Here is a 24939-nt window from a genome sequence, read left to right as displayed (position 1 = left end):
AGGACACTACTAGCACTCAGGAAACCTGGCTTTGATAGCCCCCTCTACTAAAGGCCTTAATAGAATCATAGAATATCAGGGTTGGAAGTGACCTTAGGAAGTCATCTAGCCCAACCCCCTGCTGAAGGCAGGACCAATCCCCAAATAGGCCCCCTCAAAGATTGAACTCACAACCCTAGGTTTAGCAGGCCAAGGCTCAAACCACTGAGCTATCCCTGCCCCCCATATAACTGTGGGCAAGCCACTAAATCTCTCCATACCTCAGATTCCCTATCTGTAAAATATGGATCCTTCCCTAGTTCAGGGGAGCATTGTGAGGTGCTCAGATACTACAATGAGGCAGGCCATACATACCTGGACAGGTAGATACTGTTGTTACAAGGAATGCCTACAATTATTTTTTTCCATTTTGTCTACTGTGCACGTTTGACAGCATTTTGGGCCAGATTTTCAGAGGCAGTGTGTACCTACAGCTCCCACTGGTATCAAACTGAGGTTTTGCTGAAAATCAGGCCCCTTTCTTGCAGAGTCAGTTTCAGTCTTCTGTTCATGTAGTCAGTCAGTTTCCCTTGTGTTTGTGAATCACTCCGCAACAGAAGAGAGCAGTCATTTTTTTAAAAAATAGGAAAATGTGACTCTAAAACCCACAAAAATTGGCTGAGGAACTTGGGGTAAGTGTGGTTCCTTAAACTACTTTTAATTCATTTTTAAGGGGACTCAAGTTGACAGTGTCCCTTTAAAGTCCTATTGTATCCCTGAGTAACCCTCAGTTAGTTAAAAAAAAAGAGTGAAGGAAAGAGTCAACAATCAGACTTTTTTTTTTAACCAGATGGCAGTGAAGAGGCCTTAAGGTTCTCACCTCCCTGCCTGCTTTCAAGAATAAGATCTTCTGCTGATGACATCTGACAGGGAGCTCCTGAAGCTCCCTGGTGTTAGAAAAAAGATGTTCTCCAATTTATTCCTTGCAGTTACCTCTAGTGCCCCCTCCAGAAACAGATAGATCTCTGAGATAGGGCTAATCCCTTGATGTTTTCTCATCTGGCTATCCTGGACATCTCTTAAAATCTCCAAAGAGGAACAGCTGCCTGAGGGTTTGGGAAGGAGAAGTAAGAGCCAAGTCTGGTTTCACCAGCTGTGGAATTAGCCTTTGATCACTTAGCTGCAGGGAGGACCACTGCCAGTCTCCTCCTTCACTGCCAGAGAGCCCTTGGATCTAGCATGTCATTATCCCTCACCCCCTCCCACTTATGCCTTAGAGTGAGGGATTAGGCTACTCCCATACAGGCAGAAGGAACTCACCACAAAAGTCCCCTTTTCCTATTCCTCACTCAGCAAGAAATCAAAGGGCTACAGATACAGGTAGGAGAGGTGAAACCAGTCATTGCTCCCCTCTAGAGTTGCCAATTTCAGTGGGACGTATTTCTGGAGGTTTCATCATATGACATAATCTTTAATTAAAGATCGAGCTTTAATTCCTGGAGATTCCAGGACAATCCTGGAGGGCTGGCAACCCTAATTACCTCCCAACTCTCAGGTGACTGTGTAGATAAATCTCTGATAATTTTCATATGACTTTACATTGTGCCTCTTCATATAACCTTGTGGTGGGTCTACCCACGTGTGACCTCTGTTTTCATGGGACTTTGTATCAAAGCCTCATTTAGAAACTTTGCATTGCCCTTGGTATAATATTATAGCCCCTAAGGATAGAATAAAATAGAAGAAAAATTTCTTTTTTGCTAGCAGTAGAACAAGAGCTCTCCCCCCACCCCACTCTTAATCAATTGCCCTGTTGAATGAATGAGGTGTGGATGAGCAAGGCATGAAAGGCAGCACCTCCAGACAGCTTCAACTGTTGGAGAGGGGCTGGGAGCCAGACCCAAGGACAATAAAACGTGTCAAGTGGGCTCATTAAAAACAAGCAGACATACCAACGGCCTCGGGGGTTAGAAGCAAGCACCTTCTTTTGGAAACACCCTCTTTGCAGCATTGGGACAACACTCAAAAGAAAGCAGCACAAAGGACCAATGAACACAGACACAGAGTTTGAATCTGGTATAGATTTGCATGAGAGGAAAGCTGCTATAAAAGTGAGGTGTCTTGCAGAGGACCCCGGGTCTCGTCTTGTCAACATGGGAGCATCGATCCGGATCGGCAGAAGCCCGGCTCCACCCCCTCCCCCATCTAACTCACCTGGCCAGTGAAGTTAAGGGGAGCAACTAATTGGTAACAACAAGACGGAGTGTGTTTGTGTGTGTGTGTGTGTGTGTGAGTGTAAGTGTAATATATTATATGCATATGATACAGGGTTAATGAATACATGTATTACTAATAAATGTGGTGTTTTGCCTTATTCCCCCTGAAAAGATCCTGTGCAGTACTTTAAGTACAACAACTGTGGCTCTTTGGTAGGGGAGGTATTGTTTGTCCCAGGTCCCTTCCAGACAGTCTAATTTTCAATGACAATCTATGGAAAGAAATAACTATTGCACTGAGCTAAGATCCATCTCTCATCACCTCTCTTCACTGGAGCTATGATATCTATTCTGCAAAACAAATGTGAAAAAAACCTGTTAAACACCTACAGTCAAAATGTTTTGACAAAAGCAGCAAAGATTTTTCAAATAAAATTACCCTAGATCCTGTGAAAGCAACTCTCTGGCTCAATCCCATCTTGAAATCCACAAGTGAGTACCACTGACACAAAATTTTAGAAATGGTTAGATAAATAGTGTGGCTTAAGTCAGAAATCTGGATACCAAGTCCCCCTAGATTCTAACCCTCACTGACTTGCTAAGTAGCTTTGCGAAAGTGATTCAGGCCTACATTTTCAAAAGTGTCCAATTCAAAGCACCATCATATTTTAAACAGCTCTAGAGTTCAGTTCATCTAAACAAACTTATGAAAAAGTTTCACTTGAAACATTCATGACTTTAAAACTGCTGAGCTGATTTTCTTCAAAACTGTCTTGCATTGAAGATCTTGAAACTTGGGCCCCCAATCATGCAATGAGCTCTGCACAGGCAAACCTCTGAGCCCACACAGAATTCCTTGAAGGACTGGGGCCTTGAAAACCATGCCAAAAAAGAAGCTTGTATTTATGTACCGTAACTTTATAGGAAATTTCAGTTTATATTATATATTTTATTAACTGACAATTTATGATGATACAGAGACCCTGTATTCAGGCAGAAAAACAGGAGAGCGGAGTTAAGTTTCAGCTTTTAACATTAAATCTTCATTTCCAGACTCCTGGATGCCTCAACTCTTTACCTTCATGTTGAATTAACTCTAGTTTTTTGCATGTAATGCACTGTTCCAGATGGGGTTTAAAAAGTAGCTAACATAGCAACAATATTACCTCTTTTATTTTGTGTTTAAGGACTCTTCTACTATAACATAGTATCCTGTTTTGTTTTTTAATGCCACCATGCAGTGGATTGCCAACTTCATTAATTTTTCTACGGTAACACTCAAATCCCTTTCTTGATCAGTGTACTAGAGGATTGAGTCCTTGCTCCCACACTGATTTTTTCAACTGCATTTGCCAACTGCTAGATAAATCCACTAAAACACAAACTCTGGATCTGGGTGCAGTGTTCCTCTTTATTTGCTCAGCCTGCATTATCAATATCACCTGCAAACTTTGGAGGTTGTGTTTTCAATGTTCTCATCTAAATCACTTTTCTATATTATGAACAGAGGTCTTAACACTGAACCTTGAGGTACTACATTCAGAATCTCTTTGTGACAGGGTGCTGGCTAAGGAAATCTGAGCCAGGCCTCTGTCATGCTAGCACCAATCAAGAAAAGGGAATTGAAATTGGCTGAGTAAGCCCATGCCTGATTGGCAAACAGGGAACAGCTGCCAGCCTTGTTAGCCAGGGGCTACATAAAGCCTGGCAGGAAAGAAGCAGGAGCAGAGCAGAGCAGAGCAGAGCAGAGCGACCTCTTCTCTGCTGGCTGAAGGAGCTAGCAGTCCCTAAGGCTGTAATACTGAAGTTGTTTGTAGCTAGAAGGTGGTGGGAAAGGATATTGTAAATAAAGAGCACAGGTGATTGCATGAGCGTAGAGGTCTCTTGCTGGTTTGTGGGCACTGCAGCAGCAGAACTGAGGGGGCCCAGTGATGCCCTATTACACTCTTCTTACTTTGACAAAAGATGTACTACAGCTACACTTTGTCTTGCTTTGAAAACAGTTTTCTAGTCAGAACCTTTCATCCTTCCTGCTCCATAAGTACCATAACAATTAATTTCTGAGGTGAAAAAGTGTCATCATTTCAGCTCAGAAATCATTTTTAAATGGATTAACATACCCAGGACAGAACTGCATTTCAAACACAGAATTAACGCAATTAAAGAAACTATTTTCACAAGAAGATTGGTGTTTCATGTGCAAACAGTAGGAAAAAGTCTTCCATAAACTTAACCTGCTATTTTGATTTTACTCCTTAAACTATAACCCCCAAAAGGCTCCTGCTTGGAAAATGTTCAATAAGAAAGTGGAAACTCCATAAGATTTGCCTTGCAGAGTTTTCAGAATACTTTGCAACAGAGCATCTGCAGGAGGACTGACCCCTCTCTATGGAGGCACTATGCTTCTCTGTCAGTGCATCTACACATGGAGTCCTCTCTTAGTGTTAACCTTTCTAAGGATTCACTGTTGCTAACCCATGTCCTAGAAATAGTAATCTATGTAGCACAACCATCCCTGCCTCTCCCATGGGATTGGGGAAGGAGATAGCCTAGGTCCTGATTGGATAATTAGCATAATCCTAAACATTCCATCAGGCCCAAATTTTCAAGAGCCTCCCCTAATTTTGGATGTCCCAGTTTTTGGGACTCAACTTGAGTCATGTTGGATCTGACTTGCTAAGTGCTCACAACTCCAGTTAGCCTAAATCTCTACTTTATGTTGTGTGCGCTGAGTGCTATGTATTGTTTTTTAAATAACAATCAGTTCAGTACCTCCTGCAACTGACCTATCTCTAATTTTCCACTCACACAGGGAATCACTCATGACATTGGTGACACTCTCTAAGCATCTGGAGCAGCAGTGCAGAGGAAGCTACATTAATGCCAAACAAACTCCTCTACTTGGGACCTTATCACTGCACACTGCAGAAACACACATTTTGTGGTGGGGAATCTGTGATTTTCCATGACCTCCGAGCCGGGCAGCCCCTGGGCCAGCAGCAGCAGTTTGGGTGTGTAGAAGGAGGCTCAGGCCTGGGGCAAGGGGTTTGGGTGCGGGGTGACGCTTACCGGGGGGTTCCCAGCTCCCACCAGCATGTCCCTGCAGCTCCTAGAAGAGGGGCCAGGGGGCTCTGCACGCTGTCTGTGCCAGCAGGCACTGCCCCCGCAGCTCCCATTGGCTGCGGTTCCCAGCCAATGGGAGCTGCAGAGCTGACACTTGTGGCGGGAGTAGCGCACAGAGCCCCCGGGCCACCCCTCCCCTAGGAGCTGCAGGAACAAGCTGGTCGGAGCCAGGTAGAGAGCCTGCCAGCCCCACCAACCCTTCCCCACCCCAGCACCAGCAGGGGTCCCGGGCCATGCGCTACCGCCCGCACACTCACCCCCACCAGCGCCAGCAGGGGTGGGCCACACACACCCCAGCACCCGTGGGTCCCCAGCCCAAGTTTTGGTTGGGGTGTATAGTAAAAGTCATGGACAGGTCACAGGCCATGAATTTTTGTTTACTGCCCGTGACCTGTCCATGACTTTTACTAAAAATACCCATGACTAAAATGTAGCCTTAGCCATGATACCTCTGTTCTCTTCTTCAATACTGCATAGTAGAAAGCTGTATGAACTTCATCAGGAAAAGGTTTGGGTGCTGCATGATGTGAACTGTGCATACACTGCAGGTTTCCCACCCGCAACTTGGAATAACATCTCCCCCTGCCAATAGAGAACCACGAGAATAGTTATGTCTTCCAAAATGTGAAAGGTCTGAAATGACAGAAAAAGCCTTTTGCAGCAAGGGAACTATATGCACCTTCCCGCCCTCCTCCCCCCCTCCCCATATAGCAATTAGTTATGAAATTTTTATGGAACAGAAAAAAAGTTATTTTAAACTTACCATTGCCTCTGCACTTCTGTAACTGCAATTAACAAGGCTGTGTCAAGCCATTTTTTCACTTTCATAACTGACATGCCAAGCTCAGAGGTGCTGGGGCTATGAACTGCCAAGCCTAGAGGTGCTGGGGCTCAGCCCTGGCACAAATTAAGCACTGTCCTTACAATATGTGTTGATTCACTTTGGAAATGTTACATTTTTTGTCCTTGAGATTCCACAATAATTAATTCTGTGCTCCCCCACTGAACAGCTTTAGAGAATAACCCTCTGTTTCTCATCCGATCTCAGGATCTCCAATTGATACTGCCTGCTGTTCTGCAGGAACTCAAACCCTGGCCCAATGAACCATCATGGATGGTTCCAAAAAGAAGCATTTCTGTGATGAAGTTATGGTCAATGTTCCTGAGAGGGCAGACCAGCAGGCCCAGTTCCAGAAGCAAAGGGACAAAAGACTGGAACAATGGCATGCTGACAGGTGGGAGGAAAGGCTGAGGCTTGCCGCCAGGTGGAGGACAGGGTTTCAGCGAGGGAGCAGGCACTTGCAAAGCAGTTCCTGGAAAAGGAACTGTGGCTAAGGAAGGCGGATAGAGGTCAACAGAGAGACCTGCTTCAGTGATGCCTGTCCATAATGGCTGCACCGTCTCCTGCTGCATCCCCCATACCATGGCATGATCACCATGCAACATACCTTCACTCCAACAGTAGCTTGGACAACTGACACATGCATTCAGAACTCATGAGCAGCTGGGCATGGCAACAAAACCCCATGCACCCTTCCCTCTTCAAACCCTCTCCACTGGAAACCTCCATCCCTCTCCCCTGCCCCCAAGTGACGGTGAAATGTGGAAAGCAGGGAAAGGCGAATGTTGGGACATGGAGCAGCAAGGGGATTTTATCAGGTATTCACTATTTCCCACTCTTTTTTTCTTTGGGTGGTTTTGAAATGGGAGCTAGCCCGCCCAACACTGTGAGTGCTGTACTATTTTAAGACATGCTTGCAAATAAAATGTGTTACATTTACAAGAAAGTTTATTGCTATCACTGCATCACATCAGACAATCATGATTTGAGATAATAAAATTAAAAGCATGGTCAGGAGCAATTAAATATTAGTAAGCAAACAGTATTCCTCTATTTAGCTAGGTATAGCAATTCACATTTCAATAAATTCCATCTGTAAATCCAGGCTGCCCCCTCCCATTCACATCCATTATGTCATTCACACTTACACTGCAATCAAGCCCACACCCCTCCCAAGCAGTGCCCTCCCCACCAAAAAAATGAATGAGCCATTTTCCCCCACAAGCACATTTAAACAGGTACTAGTCCTCCTCTTCCATTGGGCCATGCAAGTCCATAATGTGAGAACACAAAGCATCCCTGACTTTTGCTACCCAGGTGCAACCAGCTCCTGCAGCGGTAGCTGCACTTTCTGGCTGAGGGTACTGATCCAGCATCCCCTCGCTGTCATAGGTCCATTCAGGGGGAAATGGCTCATCTCTAGCTTCAGGCTGTGTTGGCGGGCTGTTCAAACTTCCTGTAATGTGCAGGGCAGGCAGTAAAGTTTTCCCACAGTGCATCATGGTCCTAGGGCTAGTGTGGCCACATTTTGGGTTGGCTCTAGGGACTCTGGGATATGGTTAGTTTGACTTGCGTCTGCCCACTGCAGTATGGACACCAGAGCCCCAGGTTCAAGCACAGGTTAGAAAAGTCTTTAGGTAGAGTTAAAAAACAATGTAGACGCACAAGTCCTGGGTTCCCTAACATGGGTTAGCTGACTCAAGTACCACTAACCCTGGGCTTACATTACAGTGTACACATACTCTGCAGGGCCGGCTTTATGACCCATGGGGCCCGATTCCAATACCCGGTGGCAGTCCGGGGCTTCAGCGGCACTTCGCGGCAGGGGCCCCACTCCGGGTCTTCCGCAGCACCGAAGGACCCCCCGCCACCGAAATGTTGCCAAAGACCCCCGGAGCTGACCCCCCGCTGCCGAAATGCCTCCGAAGATCCCCGGAGCGGGGCCCTCTTAAGCACGGGCGCGGGGCCCTCTTAGGCGCGGGGCCCAATTCTGGGGAATCGGGTGAATCGGCTTAAAGCCAGCCCTGATACTCTGTGCGTAAACCAGTTTCCTATTGCATTAAACTAGCAACTTTAAGAACTATAGGACTGTTGTTCAAACTAACAGGCTACAGAGGTTACTAATAGAAGAGCATGACTTTTCTGTACTTATCAGTTAACTCAAAAAATAAAAAACATATTTAAATTATTTTACAATAAACCCTGTAAACATTAGCAGAACACTGACTCCTCACAACATCACATTAGAACATGACACATCTTCACAGAAACTTTACAGAACAGAGTGGTGCTATCAATGCCCCATTAATTTGGTATCTTAAAGGGAGTAAAAACCACCACAACAATACCTGGGCAAACATTTCAGCAACCTCCAGTACTACTGCTGGTGCTAGGATGGGATATAGCTCAGTCTGGGATATAGCTCAGACTGCAAGAACGTCCTGTTACTAGACCAGCTGCTCAAAGGATGTCCCTGATATGCTATTCCCCATTTCAGCAGAAAAATTCTCTTAGCCTGTTTTTTTGTGTGGAATTTCTTATATTTTTCTGAAAGAAACAAGGTGGCAAAGGAAGAAAATACTTTTATAAAAGAGCTGTGTTATTCACAAATTCCAAACTCTATTGACTTGCAAAAAACAGCATATATAAATGCCATGGTCTGAACAAATTTACAAACACCACCAAAATGTCCTGTCTCACATACTTGAAGAAGTTCCCCAAGACAGAGGCTCTCTCTCAAGATTCGTGTTGCAGAACACTTTGGGGCATCAGAGCAGCCCTTACAGAAATGTTCAATAGAGTTAATAGAAGTTACACATTTATAATTTATTCCCTATTAGAATTTTTAAACCAATGTACAGATTTTTATAGTAGGAATATTTAATTGTACAGGATTATTGATTGTTTTCAGTAGCAGCCATAATTTTTTTTACCTTATATAGCACTATTTACATCATTTAATGCATTTATTTAGAGTAATTTATAGAGAACCTTAGTGAATTTTTCCATAAAGGAGTAGTCACACCTGCAAAGTGCAGAACAGTCCTCCCCAACCCTTTCTCACCTCACGAGAGCTGCAGGGACTGGCCAAATGGCTTCAGCACAATCATAATAAGCCTTGTAATAGGGGAAATAATTCTTTTCAACTTTCCTTGTTTCAAAAACAGTTTGACTGTGTTTGTACAAACTTTCCGCAAAGACAGAGGCATGCCTAGAAAATGTCAGCTCAGAAGATAAAAGTTACAGAAAGTTACTCCAAACTGAGAACAGGAGATTGATACAGTAACCATTTTGCAATCATTGGTACCATGGGCACCACTGCTCTGACCTATGGAACTTCTCCAGGATCTCATCATAGGGGTGGCAATATCAGCAACACTACTTGCTGACTGATCAGTGATGGAGCTAGATAATCTGCTTCTGGAGAAAAGGCAAATCTACCTTCCTATCAGTACTGTGTGATTCCTGCTTATTTAATTATATTTATTTTGTATTAAAAATTTGAATAATCATCAATATTATTATCTGAGGGACTTGTAAAAAGCTTTTTAAAAGTCCAAATAAACTATATTCACTCTTCCCTTTATCCACTATTCTGTCAACTCTGAAAGAAAGCTAACAGATTACAGGCACAATTTATTTACCCTTACATCAACAACAATAAAAATGTTACATTGTTCAATAATAAAGACATTTATTATTCTCTCCTTAATGGGAATTATAACTATAGTATTCTCTGATACAGAAGTAATATTCCCTTGGCTATAATTTCCATGAAAAAATTTTGCTCCTTTTTATTCTCAAGATGGTAACCAACCTGGCCTCCATCCAATCCCTAAAACTAGTTGCTGTTTTTAAGGAAATATCTTTGTTAGTAGCACAACTATATATTTTTAGCTCCCTCTGAACTCAGATGAATGTTATCTGATGCTAGAAACATATTACACTCGAGTTTCTCAGTTTTTTCCATCATCTATTCCTTTAAAACTCTCTCTGTCAGTGCTACATTTTGATAGCCTTTGATAAATGGTCTCATAATAGGAATTTCCCCATCATTCTCAGTACTGAGACCTTGTAGTGAGTCGGTGTGGCTCCCCTCCTGCCCAGAAGAGGGAGCCCACGTGCAGGCACCAGAGTGGGTGGGACCACCACCGCCTGTCCCCGCCCCCCAGAAGTCAAGGGGCGGGACAGGAAGTATAAAGGCCGGCCGCCAGAGCCCAGTCGGTGGCCAGCCACCACAGGGACCAGACGTGCGGCCGGGAGCTCCCGGCCAGGAGACCGTCGAAGACCGAGGCCTGGACCCTAGCTGGCCTGAGCTACCCCGGGCCCGCTACGAGGAGGAGCCGCCGGAGCCCGTCCACATCCGCCATTGGGAGAATCCCTGGGAACCGGACCCCACTAACCCTGAGGGTGAGACTGGACCCGAACCCCTTCGCCCCTGCTGCTATCCAGAGGAGCCGCCTGAGGACCATTGGCCGGACTTCCCGGCAGAGCTACCGGACTTGCCGCCGAGCCCGGGCAGAGAGGAGCCCATGCAGATGGACTGGCCCGATCCCGGCGCATCGAACGAGGTAGGCTTTGAGGGGGATCATGGAAGCAGCCCGGGGGTAGCCGACCCCGGTCCGGCTGCAACTGAGTGTGAGCCTATGTCAGTGTGTTGCGGTCTGGATACCCCACTGACCAGCAGCGGCAGCAACCGCTGTTAGGGCCCCGGGCTGGAACGCAGTGGAGTGGGTGGGCCTGCGTTCCCCCCTGCCACCCCCACTCACGGGTGGCAGGCATCCCCCTCACCCAACACTCGGCTACAGAAAGCCTAGGCGTGCCTTGCCTGGGCTTTGAACTATTTGCTTGCTCAGCTCCCTGCAAACAAGGGCCTGAGCCTAACTGTGTTTGCCCCGCCCTGATCCAGGGCCTGGGCTTTGAACTATTTGCTTGCTGACTCAGCTCCCTGCAAACAAGGGCCTGAGCTAACTGTGTTTGCCCCGCCCTGATCCAGGGCCTGGGCTCTGAACTATCTGCCCGCTCAGCCCCTGCAAACAAGGGCCTGAGCTAACTGTGTTTGCCCCGCCCTGATCCAGGGCCTGGGCTCTGAACTGTCTGCTTGCTCAGCCCCTGCAACCAAGGGCCTGAGCTAACTGTGTTTGCCCCGCCCTGACCCAGGGCCTGGGCTCTGAACTGTCTGCTTGCTCAGCCCCTGCAACCAAGGGCCTGAGCTAACTGTGGTTGCCCCGCCCTGATCCAGGGCCTGGGTTCTGAACTGCCTGCTTGCTCAGCCCCTGCAGTCAAGGGCCTGAGCTTTAACTGTGGTTGCTCTGACTCTGCACCAAAGAGCCGGAGTTTCGGGACTAACTATCACGGGGGAATTGCTGAAAATCTTCGCCCGAGTAGGACTGCCTAGAGAGATCCTGACCGACCAGGGAACGAACTTCACGTCCCAATTGTTGCGACAGGTCTGTGCCCTCTTAGGCATCAAACAACTCCGGACGTCTGTGTACCACCCGCAGACGGACGGGTTGGTGGAGCGGTTTAACCGCACTTTGAAAAGCATGTTGCGGAAATTCCCCGCAGAGGACCTCCGCCACTGGGACCAATTCCTTCCACCCTTGCTGCTAGCCATCCGAGAAGTCCCGCAGACCTCAACGAAATTTTCCCCTTTCGAGCTGCTGTATGGACGCAGACCACGGGGCCTCTTAGACCTGATGAGAGAGACCTGGGAACAGTCAGCGTCCCCAGCCCAGGGCCTCCTGAAATATGTCATCCAGTTACAGGAGTACCTTGCCCAGGCCGGAGCCCTGGCCCGCGAAAATTTGAAGACGGCGCAGGAGCGGCAGAAACGAACCTACGATCAGGGAGCCCAAGTCCGGGAGTTCCAACCAGGAGACCGTGTCCTACTCCTCCTCCCGTCCAGTGAGTCAAAATTGTTAGCCCGGTGGCAGGGACCTTACGACGTCGTGCGTAAGGTCGGTCCCGTCACCTACGAGGTGCGGCAACCGGACAAGCGGAAGGGAACCCAGCGGTATCACGTAAACCTGCTGAAACGGTGGCAGGACCAGGAGGGCCTCTTAATTAACCCATGCCCGCCCGAGCTGGAATTGGGACCCCACGTACCCTCGACGGATGACCCCCCGGCACCCCAATTAGGACAATCGCTCACGGAAGAGCAATGTAAACAGACTAACTGCCTGCTGCAGGCCTTCAAACGAACCTTCACGGCCGTACCGGGCTACACGTCCCTGGTCAAACACTCCATCCAGACCGAGCCGGGGAAAGTGGTTCAAGAGACGACCCGGCCCCTGCCCTATCGGATGCGGGATGCGGTCCAGGAGGAAGTAAGAGCCATGCTGGCTCTGGGCGTCATTGAGCCGTCCCAGAGCGAGTGGCGTAGTCCGGTGGTCCTAGTGCCCAAGCCGGACGGTACCCGCCGCTTCTGCATCGACTTTCGGAGGGTAAACGCTATCTCGCACTTCGATGCCTACCCGATGCCCCGTGTGGACGAGTTACTGGGCCGCCTGGGGGAGGCCCAGTATATCACCACCTTGGATCTCAGCAAAGGCTACTGGCAGATCCCCCTCGAGGAGACCTCAAAAGAGAAAACCGCCTTTGCCACTCCAACGGGGCTGTACCAATTCACGCGGATGCCATTCGGTCTCCATGGAGCCCCAGCCACCTTCCAGCGGCTGATGGACCAACTTCTACAGCCCCATCAGGACTATGCGGCAGCGTACCTAGACGACGTGGTCATCTATAGCCGCGGCTGGGAGGACCATCTGCCCCGGGTTGCGGCGGTCCTAAGGTCCCTACGACAGGCGGGCCTGACCGCCAACCCCAAAAAGTGCCGTATTGCCTGGCAAGAGACCAACTACCTCGGCTATACCGTCGGGGGTGGGCGGGTCAAGGCCCTCGTCGGGAAAGTCCAGGCCCTCCTGGACTGTCCCACCCCGTCGACCAAACGGCACGTTCGGCAGTTCCTGGGCCTCGTTGGGTATTACAGACGGTTCATCCCCCAGTTCGCGACCATCGCAGCACCCTTAACTGGGCTTCTGACGAAGGACAGCCCCCGGCAGGTACGATGGTCCCCCGAATGTGAGGCGGCCTTCCGGACACTGCAGAAGTGCCTCTGCCAGGAGCCGGTTCTCTATAGCCCGGACTTTAAACGCCCATTCATCCTGCAGACCGACGCCTCCGGCGTAGGGTTAGGGGCAGTCTTGTCCCAAGAAGTGGAGGGAAAGGACCACCCCGTATTATATCTCAGCCGGAAGCTGTTCCCCCGTGAGAGGAATTACGCAGTGGTGGAAAAAGAGGCCCTCGCGGTGAAGTGGGCCTGCGATGCCCTGCGCTTCTACCTCCTCGGGGCCCCGTTCACCCTCGTCACAGACCACGCCCCCCTCCGGTGGCTAATGCGGATGAAAGATAATAATGCCCGCATTATGCGGTGGTACCTCGCCTTACAACCCTATGCATTTACGGTCCAGCATCGAGCTGGTAAGGACCATACGAATGCGGACTTCCTATCCCGCATGGGGGAGATGGAAGGACCTGGCCCCGACATGCGGGAGCCAGTCTTAAGGGGGGGGTGTGTGTAGTGAGTCGGTATGGCTCCCCTCCTGCCCAGAAGAGGGAGCCCACATGCAGGCACCAGAGTGGGTGGGACCACCACCGCCTGTCCCCGCCCCCCGGAAGTCAAGGGGCGGGACAGGAAGTATAAAGGCCGGCCGCCAGAGCCCAGTCGGTGGCCAGCCACCACAGGGACCAGACGTGCGGCCGGGAGCTCCCGGCCAGGAGACCGTCGAAGACCGAGGCCTGGACCCTAGCTGGCCTGAGCTACCCCGGGCCCGCTACGAGGAGGAGCCGCCGGAGCCCGTCCACGTCCGCCATTGGGAGAATCCCTGGGAACCGGACCCCACTAACCCTGAGGGTGAGACTGGACCCGAACCCCTTCGCCCCTGCTGCTATCCAGAGGAGCCGCCTGAGGACCATTGGCCGGACTTCCCGGCAGAGCTACCGGACTTGCCGCCAAGCCCGGGCAGAGAGGAGCCCATGCAGATGGACTGGCCCGATCCCGGCGCATCGAACGAGGTAGGCTTTGAGGGGGATCATGGAAGCAGCCCGGGGGTAGCCGACCCCGGTCCGGCTGCAACTGAGTGTGAGCCTATGTCAGTGTGTTGCGGTCTGGATACCCCACTGACCAGCAGCGGCAGCAACCGCTGTTAGGGCCCCGGGCTGGAACGCAGTGGAGTGGGTGGGCCTGCGTTCCCCCCTGCCACCCCCACTCACGGGTGGCAGGCATCCCCCTCACCCAACACTCGGCTACAGAAAGCCTAGGCGTGCCTTGCCTGGGCTTTGAACTATTTGCTTGCTCAGCTCCCTGCAAACAAGGGCCTGAGCCTAACTGTGTTTGCCCCGCCCTGATCCAGGGCCTGGGCTTTGAACTATTTGCTTGCTGACTCAGCTCCCTGCAAACAAGGGCCTGAGCTAACTGTGTTTGCCCCGCCCTGATCCAGGGCCTGGGCTCTGAACTGTCTGCTTGCTCAGCCCCTGCAACCAAGGGCCTGAGCTAACTGTGTTTGCCCCGCCCTGACCCAGGGCCTGGGCTCTGAACTGTCTGCTTGCTCAGCCCCTGCAACCAAGGGCCTGAGCTAACTGTGTTTGCCCCGCCCTGACCCAGGGCCTGGGCTCTGAACTGTCTGCTTGCTCAGCCCCTGCAACCAAGGGCCTGAGCTAACTGTGGTTGCCCCGCCCTGATCCAGGGCCTGGGCTCTGAACTGTCTGCTTGCTCAGCCCCTGCAACCAAGGGCCTGAGCTAACTGTGGTTGCCCCGCCCTGATCCAGGGCCTGGGTTCTGAACTGCTTGCTCGCTCAGCCCCTGCAGTCAAGGGCCTGAGCTTTAACTGTGGTTGCTCCGACTCTGCACCAAAGAGCCGGAGTTTCGGGACTAACTGACTGCTTGTTCCCTCAGTAGTGAGTCGGTGTGGCTCCCCTCCTGCCCGGAAGGGTCGAGCCCCGGCTAGGACCTACTACAGACCTGATTCAAAATCTTTATTTAGCTGTTCTGAAACATCTTCCACTCCACTTTAATCATCCCCTAATTATTTTTAAAGGACACAAAAATTTGTCTTAAGGGGACACTTTGGTGCTAAAAATCATATTAAACAAAAACAATATTTATATCTGTTACTGTGATTTTTTTATGTCATTTCCGTAATCTTATTTACCTTTTATCTGTATTTGTTTTATTGTATAGCATTCATCACTATAATAGCCAAATAACCTAAATGACTGAGGATACAGCATTTATTTTAGAAGTTAGTCTACTCCTTCCCTTTAATCCCATTTATTAGAGAGATTGTGTGTTAAATGTTGATTCCCAGGAACATAGGTAATGCTCTCCTGGATCAGACCACTGGTACACCTAGTCCAGTCTACCGTCTCTGAGAAAGTTTGTCTACATAGGCAAAAAAGTGTTCTTCAAGAGAGTTAACTCAATCAACTTAAACTCGGTTTTAAAAATACACCATCTTTTTGACCATATCAACAGACACAAAGAGATGAGTACTAGGTTCTGCCACGCTGGGCAAAGGGTGTTTTTAAACTGATAGCTAATGTGTGATCGGTAACATGATTAAGATCTTAGTGTGGACAAGGCATTTTGTACCTTTTGGTTCAGTTGAATCCTAAAACTACAATCATATTTCATAAAGCACACCTTTATGCCTAATGCAGATATACCCCCAGAAGCGCAGAGTAAGAAATCCTGCAAGTGGCAGTTATGGGATAAACCACCCCCTAGGAAAGTTTTTTCCTCATCCCCAAGAGTTTGAGGTTGAGTTATGCCCCGAAGTTTAAGCTCTCATCAAGGCTGTGGATTTAAAGAATCCTGCTGCCAATTTTGATTCAGCCTCATTCCTGAAATTCCCTGCATCACACGTTCTCAAACCATGAGCCATTTGCTGATGGTCCACAGAGACCTGGCAAGCCATAGTCTTGGTTATAGCTATAGTGGATGGAGAAGAGCCTGGGTGTGGCAATGAGGAGCCAGCCTGGTTGCCTCCACTATGGGCTGCTGCTACATAAGAAGAGGAGTATAGGAAATGGGGTGGGGGACGGGTCAACTAGCAGGAGCTGCTAAAGGGAAAAGGAACCATAAGCTGCAAATAAGACTAGAGCCATCCCTGGAAAGAGAAAATCAGTGAAGAAGAGAATCAGGCAAAGAATGTGCAGAGGAGCACAAGAGAGAAGGTCCTGGTGGCAGAGAAGAAGGGGCGAGAGAAAGACAAAACAGATGGAAGGGGAAAGAGCAAAAGCAGAAAGTGTGCTTAGCTTTTTCAAAAAGACAAAACATAAGTTAAAAATACATCAAAAGCACTTTCCTACTATTTTCCAGTAAGCAATTGCTATAGTGATTAATATTATTTATTATTTATAATAATAGTGCCCAAAGGCTCCAACCAAGGTCTGGGGCCATGGTGCTAGGTGCAGTGCAAACTCATAGTAAAAGATAGTCCATGTCTCAAGGAGCTTACAGTCCAAGAAGATGAAAGGTGACAGGTAAGGGAGGTGGATACAGCATTCAATCACAATGGTCCAGGATTTTTTCACATATCCCGAAGATAGTCAACATACAACGGGTGGGAAAGAAGGTTAATGTCAAACTAAAGACCACATTCATATACATTATATAAAGCTATTTAATGTGTAAATATAATCAGACATGTTATATGTACTGAATATACTAACAAATGGATGTTGTGTGATCTTGAGTAAGAGGTGAAGGGTTCATGGGATACTCACTCTGTTAAGATGGGATCCACATTATGAAAAAATTTGAGTCAACTCTTCATAGTGTGGAGTGGATTTCATCTTAATAGTAAAGAGTCTGGTGGCACCTTAAAGACTAACAGATTTATTTGGGCATAAGCTTTCGTGAGTAAAAACCTCACTTCTTCGGATGCATAGAGCACTCTATGCATCCGAAGAAGTGAGGTTTTTACTCACGAAAGCTTATGCCCAAATAAATCTGTTAGTCTTTAAGGTGCCACCAGACTCTTTGTTGTTTTTGTAGATACAGACTAACACGGCTACCCCCTGATACTTGACATCTTAATAGTGTGTCTCATGAAGACTGTCCTTCATCACCGATACCAGCACAGAACACAAGTATTAGTGACAGCAACCACTTTTACTCTCACTTCACTCCATTTATCCAGTATTCAAAAACTAAAGTAATTCTCTGCTCTTACCGCTCTGACCATGTCATCCACACTCAAGTCTCCTCACTGGCTCCATATCTCTTTCCAGATAAGGTTCAAACTTTTCATCATCACTTAATTGATCCCCTACCACCATCCGTGGTTCATAGTTACTTTACACTTCTAGAACCCTTCGATCCAGTGAAGTTATTATTATGTAAATATTCATGCTCTCCTACATTTAACAGAAAGGGAATCCTGTAAAAGGGAAACTGTCCTTATTTTTACCTTGGCCTCAGTCAGTCATCAACAACCTACATGAAGGTATAATACCACTCATATTTTAAATATCAGAAAGTCAAAACCCTGGGCAGAGTATGTGCCCTCTGAGCCACATAGGAGATATTTGGTATAATCAAAAACCGGTATGCATGGTTGCATAAAGCCAGAATAAGACCTCATATATATAAGTCCAGTAAATATTACTGTAAAAGAGCAACAAAGTGAACTACTTACTTGCAGAAACATGTCACTTTTGATTAAATTCCCATTTGCTGGCTTAATGGGAGCTAGCTATTGTAGGCAGTGCATGTAGCAATATCTATTGTTAAGCTTGTCTAACACTTTGCATTAAACTTATCTGCTCTCAGTTACTTATCATTTTGTCAAACTGTAACCTTTGGGCTAAAATTGTCCATGCCTGCCTTAGGTTGATTTTTATCTAAAAAAGTTGTTCCCAATACTTTAATTAATCAGTAAAAGGTTATTTTGTCAAAAGTTTTGCAACTTTTTTTTAGAAGCAGCACTAGTGCCCCTGGAAATTAGGTTAGGAAGTTGAACGTTGGCAGGGTAGGCAGAGAGAGGTCTCTCACTGTCCATTTGAAAATTTACCAAAGATTTGACTGAGTCACAAACCATGGAAAATCACCCTTTGCACATGTGTGGCAGTTTGTACAACAGTTAATCATTCCACTTCCGAATGTGAACTTCCCTGCTGCAGATACTCCTAGGTGCCAGTGAGCCTCTTGAATCATTTTGATTATAATACTGATGCTGCTTTGGACATCAAAACAGCCTTTGACCTACAGGAAGCACTAATAAACTGGGAGCCAGTAAGCTCTTGATTCTAGACATATTTCTTCCACTGACTGGGCTTAATAACTCTCTGTACTTTCCAACCACTACTATAGATAAGATCTCAGACTGTATAACAAACTGAGGAAAGAGGCAAGTATCATTTTCCCCATTTTACAGATAGGAGACCAAAGATGTTGCACAAGGTCACTACAGGCAGAGTCAGGAATAAAATCAAGTCTCTAATATAGCAGTCCCAAATACCATTCTCTTACCCACACTGACTCTCCAAAAGAATATGCCAAATGTCTGTGTATGGCTATGCCGGCTGCAAAATGAGGCTACTTTTGCATTCCTATCTTAACAAAGCACTGAGATTCACAGATGATTGAAAACTCTGTAAAAGCAAGTCATCATTTAAAAACAAAAAAATATTATTCTCAGGGACTATATATCCCTCTCAGAGCCAGTGATGATGTGACTATGTTATCACATAACTAAAGACCTTATTGTAATGCAGTGGTTCTCAATCTTTCCAGACTACTGTACCCCTTTCAGGACCCTGATTTGTCCTGTGTATCCCAAGTTTCACCTCACTTAAAAACTACTTGCTTACAAAATCAGACATAAAAATATAAAAGTGTCACAGTACACTATTACTGAAAAAAGCAACAAAGAGTCCTGTGGCACCTTATAGACTAACAGACGTATAGTCTATAAGGTGCCACAGGACTCTGTTGCTTTTTACAGATCCAGACTAACATAGCTACCCCTCTGATACTTGACACTATTACAGAAAAATTGCTTACTTTCTCATTTTGTGTGTATGAAATTTTAGTTTGTACTGACTTTGATAGTGCTTTTTTATGTAGCCTGTTGTAAAACTAGACAAATATCTAGATGAGTTGATGTACCCCCTGGAAGACTTCTGCATACCCTTGGATGAGAACCACTGCTATAATGCATATGAAGAAAGGAAAGAATTAAGAATTTAGAATTAAGAGGAAAGAAGATTTCACAAACTACCTTAATTTTGACATTTCCTAACTTTTGTGTGCTTCACTTTGCAACCCTGCATTCTTTTAATGAGCTTTTGCATGGTATGTGTGTATTATGGACAATTTCATGAACAGAATACTCAAGGGGTGAGGAAGGGGAGTTCAAAAAAAAGCACTTCACAATAGTTAATTCCAGATATACAGTAGGACTAGCAAAGATTTCACAGGAAGATGCTTTATCTGCAGGTGATAAGATGCTGAATAGCAGCATCTGGTCAAAAAGTTTAAGAAACTGCTCCAGAGCTGCGGATATGGTCTGATGTCAGCATGAGGCTGAGAGAAATAATAATACAAGAGTCATCCATTCTGTTTCTTCCAAATATAGATAGATACAAAAGCAATCTATAAAGTTCTATAGATTTGAAGAAGAGTTCTCAATGTTTTACCTTAATTTTTGGTTAATAAAGTGGTACCAGATAGTAAATATAATGAACCTCCACTATGAATGGAGCTATATCAATTTATGCCAGCTGGGGATCTGGACCATTATATGTAAATTTTCAGTAAGCTTATTTTATGCTAGGAGAAGCTTATCCACTAAAAGTTAAGAGAGTTATGAAGATTTACATAAGAGGAAAATTTGTCCCAGTGAGTTTCTGTTAATATTCTCCCACAGTCCCTCACAGTATGGTTAACACAGCAAAACTGAATTAACAGATTTTTTAAACAAAAACAATTCTTTCATCTTTTAAAGTTATGCTAAAAATCAATGCATGCCATGTATACTTATATAGTATTAGAACTAACTCTGCCTGTTTTAACTAGAATTGTATCATTCTGAATAGCTTTGAGACAGCACATAGTTTTCTGTCAGTTTCTGATTTTAAAAATGCTACTTGGAGGATCGTTTATATAGAATAATAATATACATGTTTCCCACTTTGCCTTAGCAACTTCCTCAAATACTTCACTGAGCATTCATAGTTAATCTCGTTGATTTATGCATATGATGTGGTCTAATGACCCACATGTCTCTGTTGGGTAAGCCACTAATGCCAGTGACACAGTAACCTATTAACCTTTCTTTAAAAATAACCATCACATTCATGCAAATAGAATTTAAAAAGTCAAGCAGGAATAGAAAAGTAGTACTCTGGTACAACACAACAACATATTAGATGTCAAGACAAGCTAAAATTAAGAACCAACAAGCAGTGATGAGATTTAATATATTGCACAAATATTTTGACATGGTTTGCTAGGGAATAGAGGGCACTTAGCATCTCACAGGAAATGTTCATCACCTTGGACAACCACTTTGCAACACTTCTACTAGTGATCATTCTAGTGTAATTAATCTGAGATTTTAAAAGAAGTTCAATACACACAGCTAATTTTAATAAGGAAAAACTAAAATTATTTTATCAAAATATTATTGAGGAAGACAAACATTTTAAAGTATTCATAACCAATTATAACACTGATATTGCTACTTTCTTCTACTTTAAAGAATGTTCCATTGTTCAATGTCCCTAAAGAATTATGAAAATAGCAATCCATTATACTCATAAATCCACCTAAATTAAAAAAACGATTTATGTTATACTTTAAAATGATAGTGCACATATATGCTTAGCATGGGCAGATGTCAAAAAGTATTCATCTACCATGGCTCAAATAAAGAACAACCTGGAAATGCTTTCTGTAGATACAGTGGAGCATCCACAACAATCATCGGAGCAACAATGAATGTACATAGCAACCAGCTGAAGGGGATAGGGGCTCTGTATTTGGACTGTATTTATAAATACAGAGAAGCAGATATAAGAATATTCGGTGTGACTGTTTTAATAGGTTACAGTCACGTGGGCGCCTCTGGGCTTTATCCCCTTCCTCCCCCTTTCTTAAACAGGACCGAGGAAGTGGAATAAAAGATTAGAGGTTAAGATGGGGATGGGGTGCGGTTTAATTATCCAGTGCGATTGACATGCACCTGCCGATACCCACAACCAAGAGAGAGAAAGAAATCAAAAGGTCCACACATCAGCAAACTCCTTTCTTTCTCTAAGGAAGCCTATTTTGTCCGATAGAGGAGAACATTTCTCCTCCTTTTCAGGTTATCAGCAAATCGCATCTGGAACCAAGCCCCGGACAGCCTGAACCGGAGCCCGGGCTCTTTGTTTCCAGCAGCACGTAGGGCAGGAGCGAGGAAGTGGCAGCGTGCAGCCCCGTTACCACCCCGGTTCCACGCTGTCGTGTAAACACGATGGGCACAGGGAGGCCCGCATTGGGCACAGGCTCCCAGCCCCCAGCCCCGCACGTGCGTGTGCCCAGGGGCCGCGCCGCGCCACGGGGGAGCCGGCCGCTGCCTGGGCATTACCTGAGCAGTTGATGCCTTTCCCCTTGCCGCCGCCCTGGCACTCGCCGCCGGGCAGCAGGTTGGACGCGCGGGCGGCGGGCAGGGCGGCGAGGGCGAACGCCAGGATCACCGAGGTGTAGCACCAAGCCCGGGGGGGTCCCGGCAGCGGCCGGGCGGCGGCCGGGCTCTCCGCCACCATGGCTGGGGGGCGGACGCGGAGCGGCAGCTGGATGGTGGCGGCGGCGGCTGGGAGCGGCAGGCCCAGAGCATCAATCGGAGCCGGCGGCAGCGCTGCCCTGCAGGGACCGTCCCTTCTCCGCCGGGCCGGAGCCAACCCTCAGCATCCCCGCCGGGACCGCCAGAGAGACCCGGCGCCGCCGGCCCTCGCCGCCCCCGCGCGCCTCCGGCTCCCCCGGAGCGTCCCTGCGCCCTGGGCAGCGGCTGCGCTCCCTCGCCGGCCGCTCGCTCCTTTGTGCGCGGCGCCCACCAGCGCCGCTGCCACCGCTCCGGCTACAACAAAGGGAGCGGGGCTGAGGCGGCTGCTGCTGCGGAGGGAGGAGAGGAGGGACGCACACGTGATGGCAGCCCCCCCCCACCCACAGGGGAGGCGAGGGGGCTTCGTCCTGAGGAGCTGGGGCTTGCCCCAGGAACCCTAGTGGGCGCGGTGGCACCTCGCCTACCCCCGCCCACAGTCACCGCTCCCGCCCCACGCTGGGCAAAGGGCAGCAGCCGCCCCGCTAGGGTGATGAGCAGCAGCCTCCTCCCCCTCCCCCAGTGAAGCCACGGTGAGGGGCGGCTGCAGCAGCACCCTTCAGCAGTGAGGCCACAAGCTGACGGGGAACAGCACCCCCCTCCCCCGCAGGGCGCTGGGCAGCGCGTACACACCGGGGCGGAGGAGAGGGGCCCTCGCAGCGCGCAAAGTGACAATGGTGTGGGGTGAACTGTGCGCAGCGCTCTCTGTGCTCAATCCCCAGGGCGAATCCCACTGTCCCCCCCGTCCCCCCCCCCCCCGGACGCTTTGGTACCCTCTGCAAGACTGGAAGGAAGCCCACAGCCCATTGGGATTGTTGCTGATTAACTGGACGCTTTGTTTGTAATTGTTACCGCACCTCACCCCGGCTCGTGAGACAGGAGCAATTTCCAAATCCCAATCAGTACAGTTGGGGAAAATGAGGTTACTACTTGCAAGGCGCTTCTGGTCACTTCTCTCAAAAGCAGCTTCTCCTGGAGGCACTTGGAGTGGGTGGGACAAAACTGTTCCTTGAAATGAAAGGGACTACTCACCTACGCAAAGCTGAGCACGTGTTTGCAGGATGTAGGGTTATAGATTGCAAGCAGTTTATGACAGGATACACTGTACAGTTCTTACTAGATGGCCCTGAAGGACAATGTACATTTGCAACAGGATGCATGTAGGAATAACACAAAAAGGGAAACCCACATTCAAGTCTAAACCATGACATATGCTAGTCCTTAGAAAAAGCAGCCTATCTCTAACCTTCCACATGCACTATTCATGTTGCAGGGCAAGCAGATTCTTCTACCTGCTCCAGTATGCTTAGGGTGCTCCCCCCGGTGAAACAACAGATTAAATACCTTCAGGCAGGACTAAGGCCCTACCCCTGCAACAAGCTCTGTGTGAGCACAGAGGTCTGCCATGCAGAGGTCCCATGGCAGGATTGGGGCCTTAACGTGGGTTTAGCCTCCAGGATTACAGCTCTAGCCTAAAAAAAAAAAAAAAAAAAAAAAAACATAAAACCCATAAAACTTAAAGAAGGGCCGGCTGCTGCTGAAAAGATAGGATCAATGCCACCAAGACAGAAACAGCAATTTCCTATTGGCAAATGGAACATGGTATTCATAACTTTTTTGCTCCTTTCAGGAGCAAACCAAAATAAAAACCATGAGTCTTATTTCCATCTTGAAATGCACATAAATCCTCCTTGGCTCCTACCCCATCTCTACAGCATCCCTGCCAGTGATATCCTGAAAGGAGCAAAACAGTTACCTTTTCTCGAGAAAGATGTGGTGGGAGATTGCCAGTTCCAGTTCAAACGGCTCTCAAAGGGCTGATTCCTGTGCAGGTGGCTAACTTAAGGGCATTGCCAGAGAAGCATCAAGAAGTCTTTTCTAAGGATGAGGTGACCAATTTCAATCACTGGGTCAAAGGTGTCCGTGACAGGCCAAAGACAGCCAGCGAAGTTGCTTTCAGTACAACTAAAGACACAGCCCAAAGTAGGAAAAGGACTTATGATCGCAAGTGGGGCTCTCATCCGACCTAGTGACTGTGCACCAGTTCGTCACAATAGATGCTGGAGGTGTAATAAAATACAGGACAAATGGGAGTCAAATCCCCACACTGTGGTCACCCACAACAATCCTGAACTGCCAGTTTACGCTATCCAGCCTGAAAGAGGAGGTTCTGAGAGAGTAGTACAGAGGGACCAGCTAAAATGTTGGACAATAGCAGGACCATTCCCCCAGCTTACACTAGCAGCAACTCTGGCAAGAGGACCTGTTTCTGTCAGGCTAAAGTGTCTCTTCCCTATTTTCCTATGTCTCTCTACCTGGTATTTCAGCTTTGACTCCTCTCCTATTTTTCTTTCCCCTGTTCCCCCCCACCACCCTATTTTTTTTCTATTGTTTCTCTGCTTACCTGTTTTTTTTCCTTTTCTCAACTGTTGTCCTTCCCTAAGAAGGCTTCTCATTTGTACATCTTCCCTTTCTACTAGCTTGTCTGTCCTTTACCATAATATCTGCTCCTCTTTATGGACTAGATCCAAAGCCCATTCATGTCAATGGAATGATTCCTATTGATCAGATCCTATGCCCCTTTCTTACTGTGTCTTCAATTTGTCAATTTTCTCCCAACATTTCAACACATCACAGCACACGATATAGTGCCTCACCTCGCCCCTCCCCTTTGTCACCTCACCCCTCCCCTTTGTCCCCCATCAGTGCAGAATTGCTCTCAAGTTCTTTGCAACATGTTTTTTTGTTAGTCCATTTTAAAATGTCTTAAGTAATGTGCTTTTATCATTTTCCAGGAGGATTATTTCTTAGTCTAATAGAGTTCACATTACAATTCGTTTACTGATTTTTTTCTAAATTTCATCCTATCACTATCAGACCTTTCTGTGGCACTCATTACCACATTGAATAC

The 24939-nt window shown here is 47.3% G+C and overlaps 1 protein-coding gene across 1 annotated transcript in view; it reads right to left on the bottom strand.

Moving 5' to 3' along the window:
• The window catches only part of TMEFF1 (transmembrane protein with EGF like and two follistatin like domains 1), a 207409-nt gene extending 185085 nt beyond the window's left edge, over positions 1 to 22324 (bottom strand). Inside the window, exon 1 of the mRNA XM_054018571.1 lies at positions 21798 to 22324. Within this exon, the coding sequence (XP_053874546.1) occupies positions 21798 to 21975 (178 nt within the window). The 5' untranslated portion in view covers positions 21976 to 22324. The remainder of the gene's footprint in view (positions 1 to 21797) is intronic.
• Positions 22325 to 24939: the final 2615 nt, after the last annotated feature.

The sequence above is a fragment of the Malaclemys terrapin genome, chromosome 2 (assembly GCF_027887155.1).
Source record: "Malaclemys terrapin pileata isolate rMalTer1 chromosome 2, rMalTer1.hap1, whole genome shotgun sequence".
Classification (NCBI taxonomy): Eukaryota; Metazoa; Chordata; order Testudines; family Emydidae; genus Malaclemys; species Malaclemys terrapin.
The sequence above is the reverse complement of the archived record's forward strand: the minus strand, read 5'-3'. Positions and strand labels throughout refer to the sequence as shown.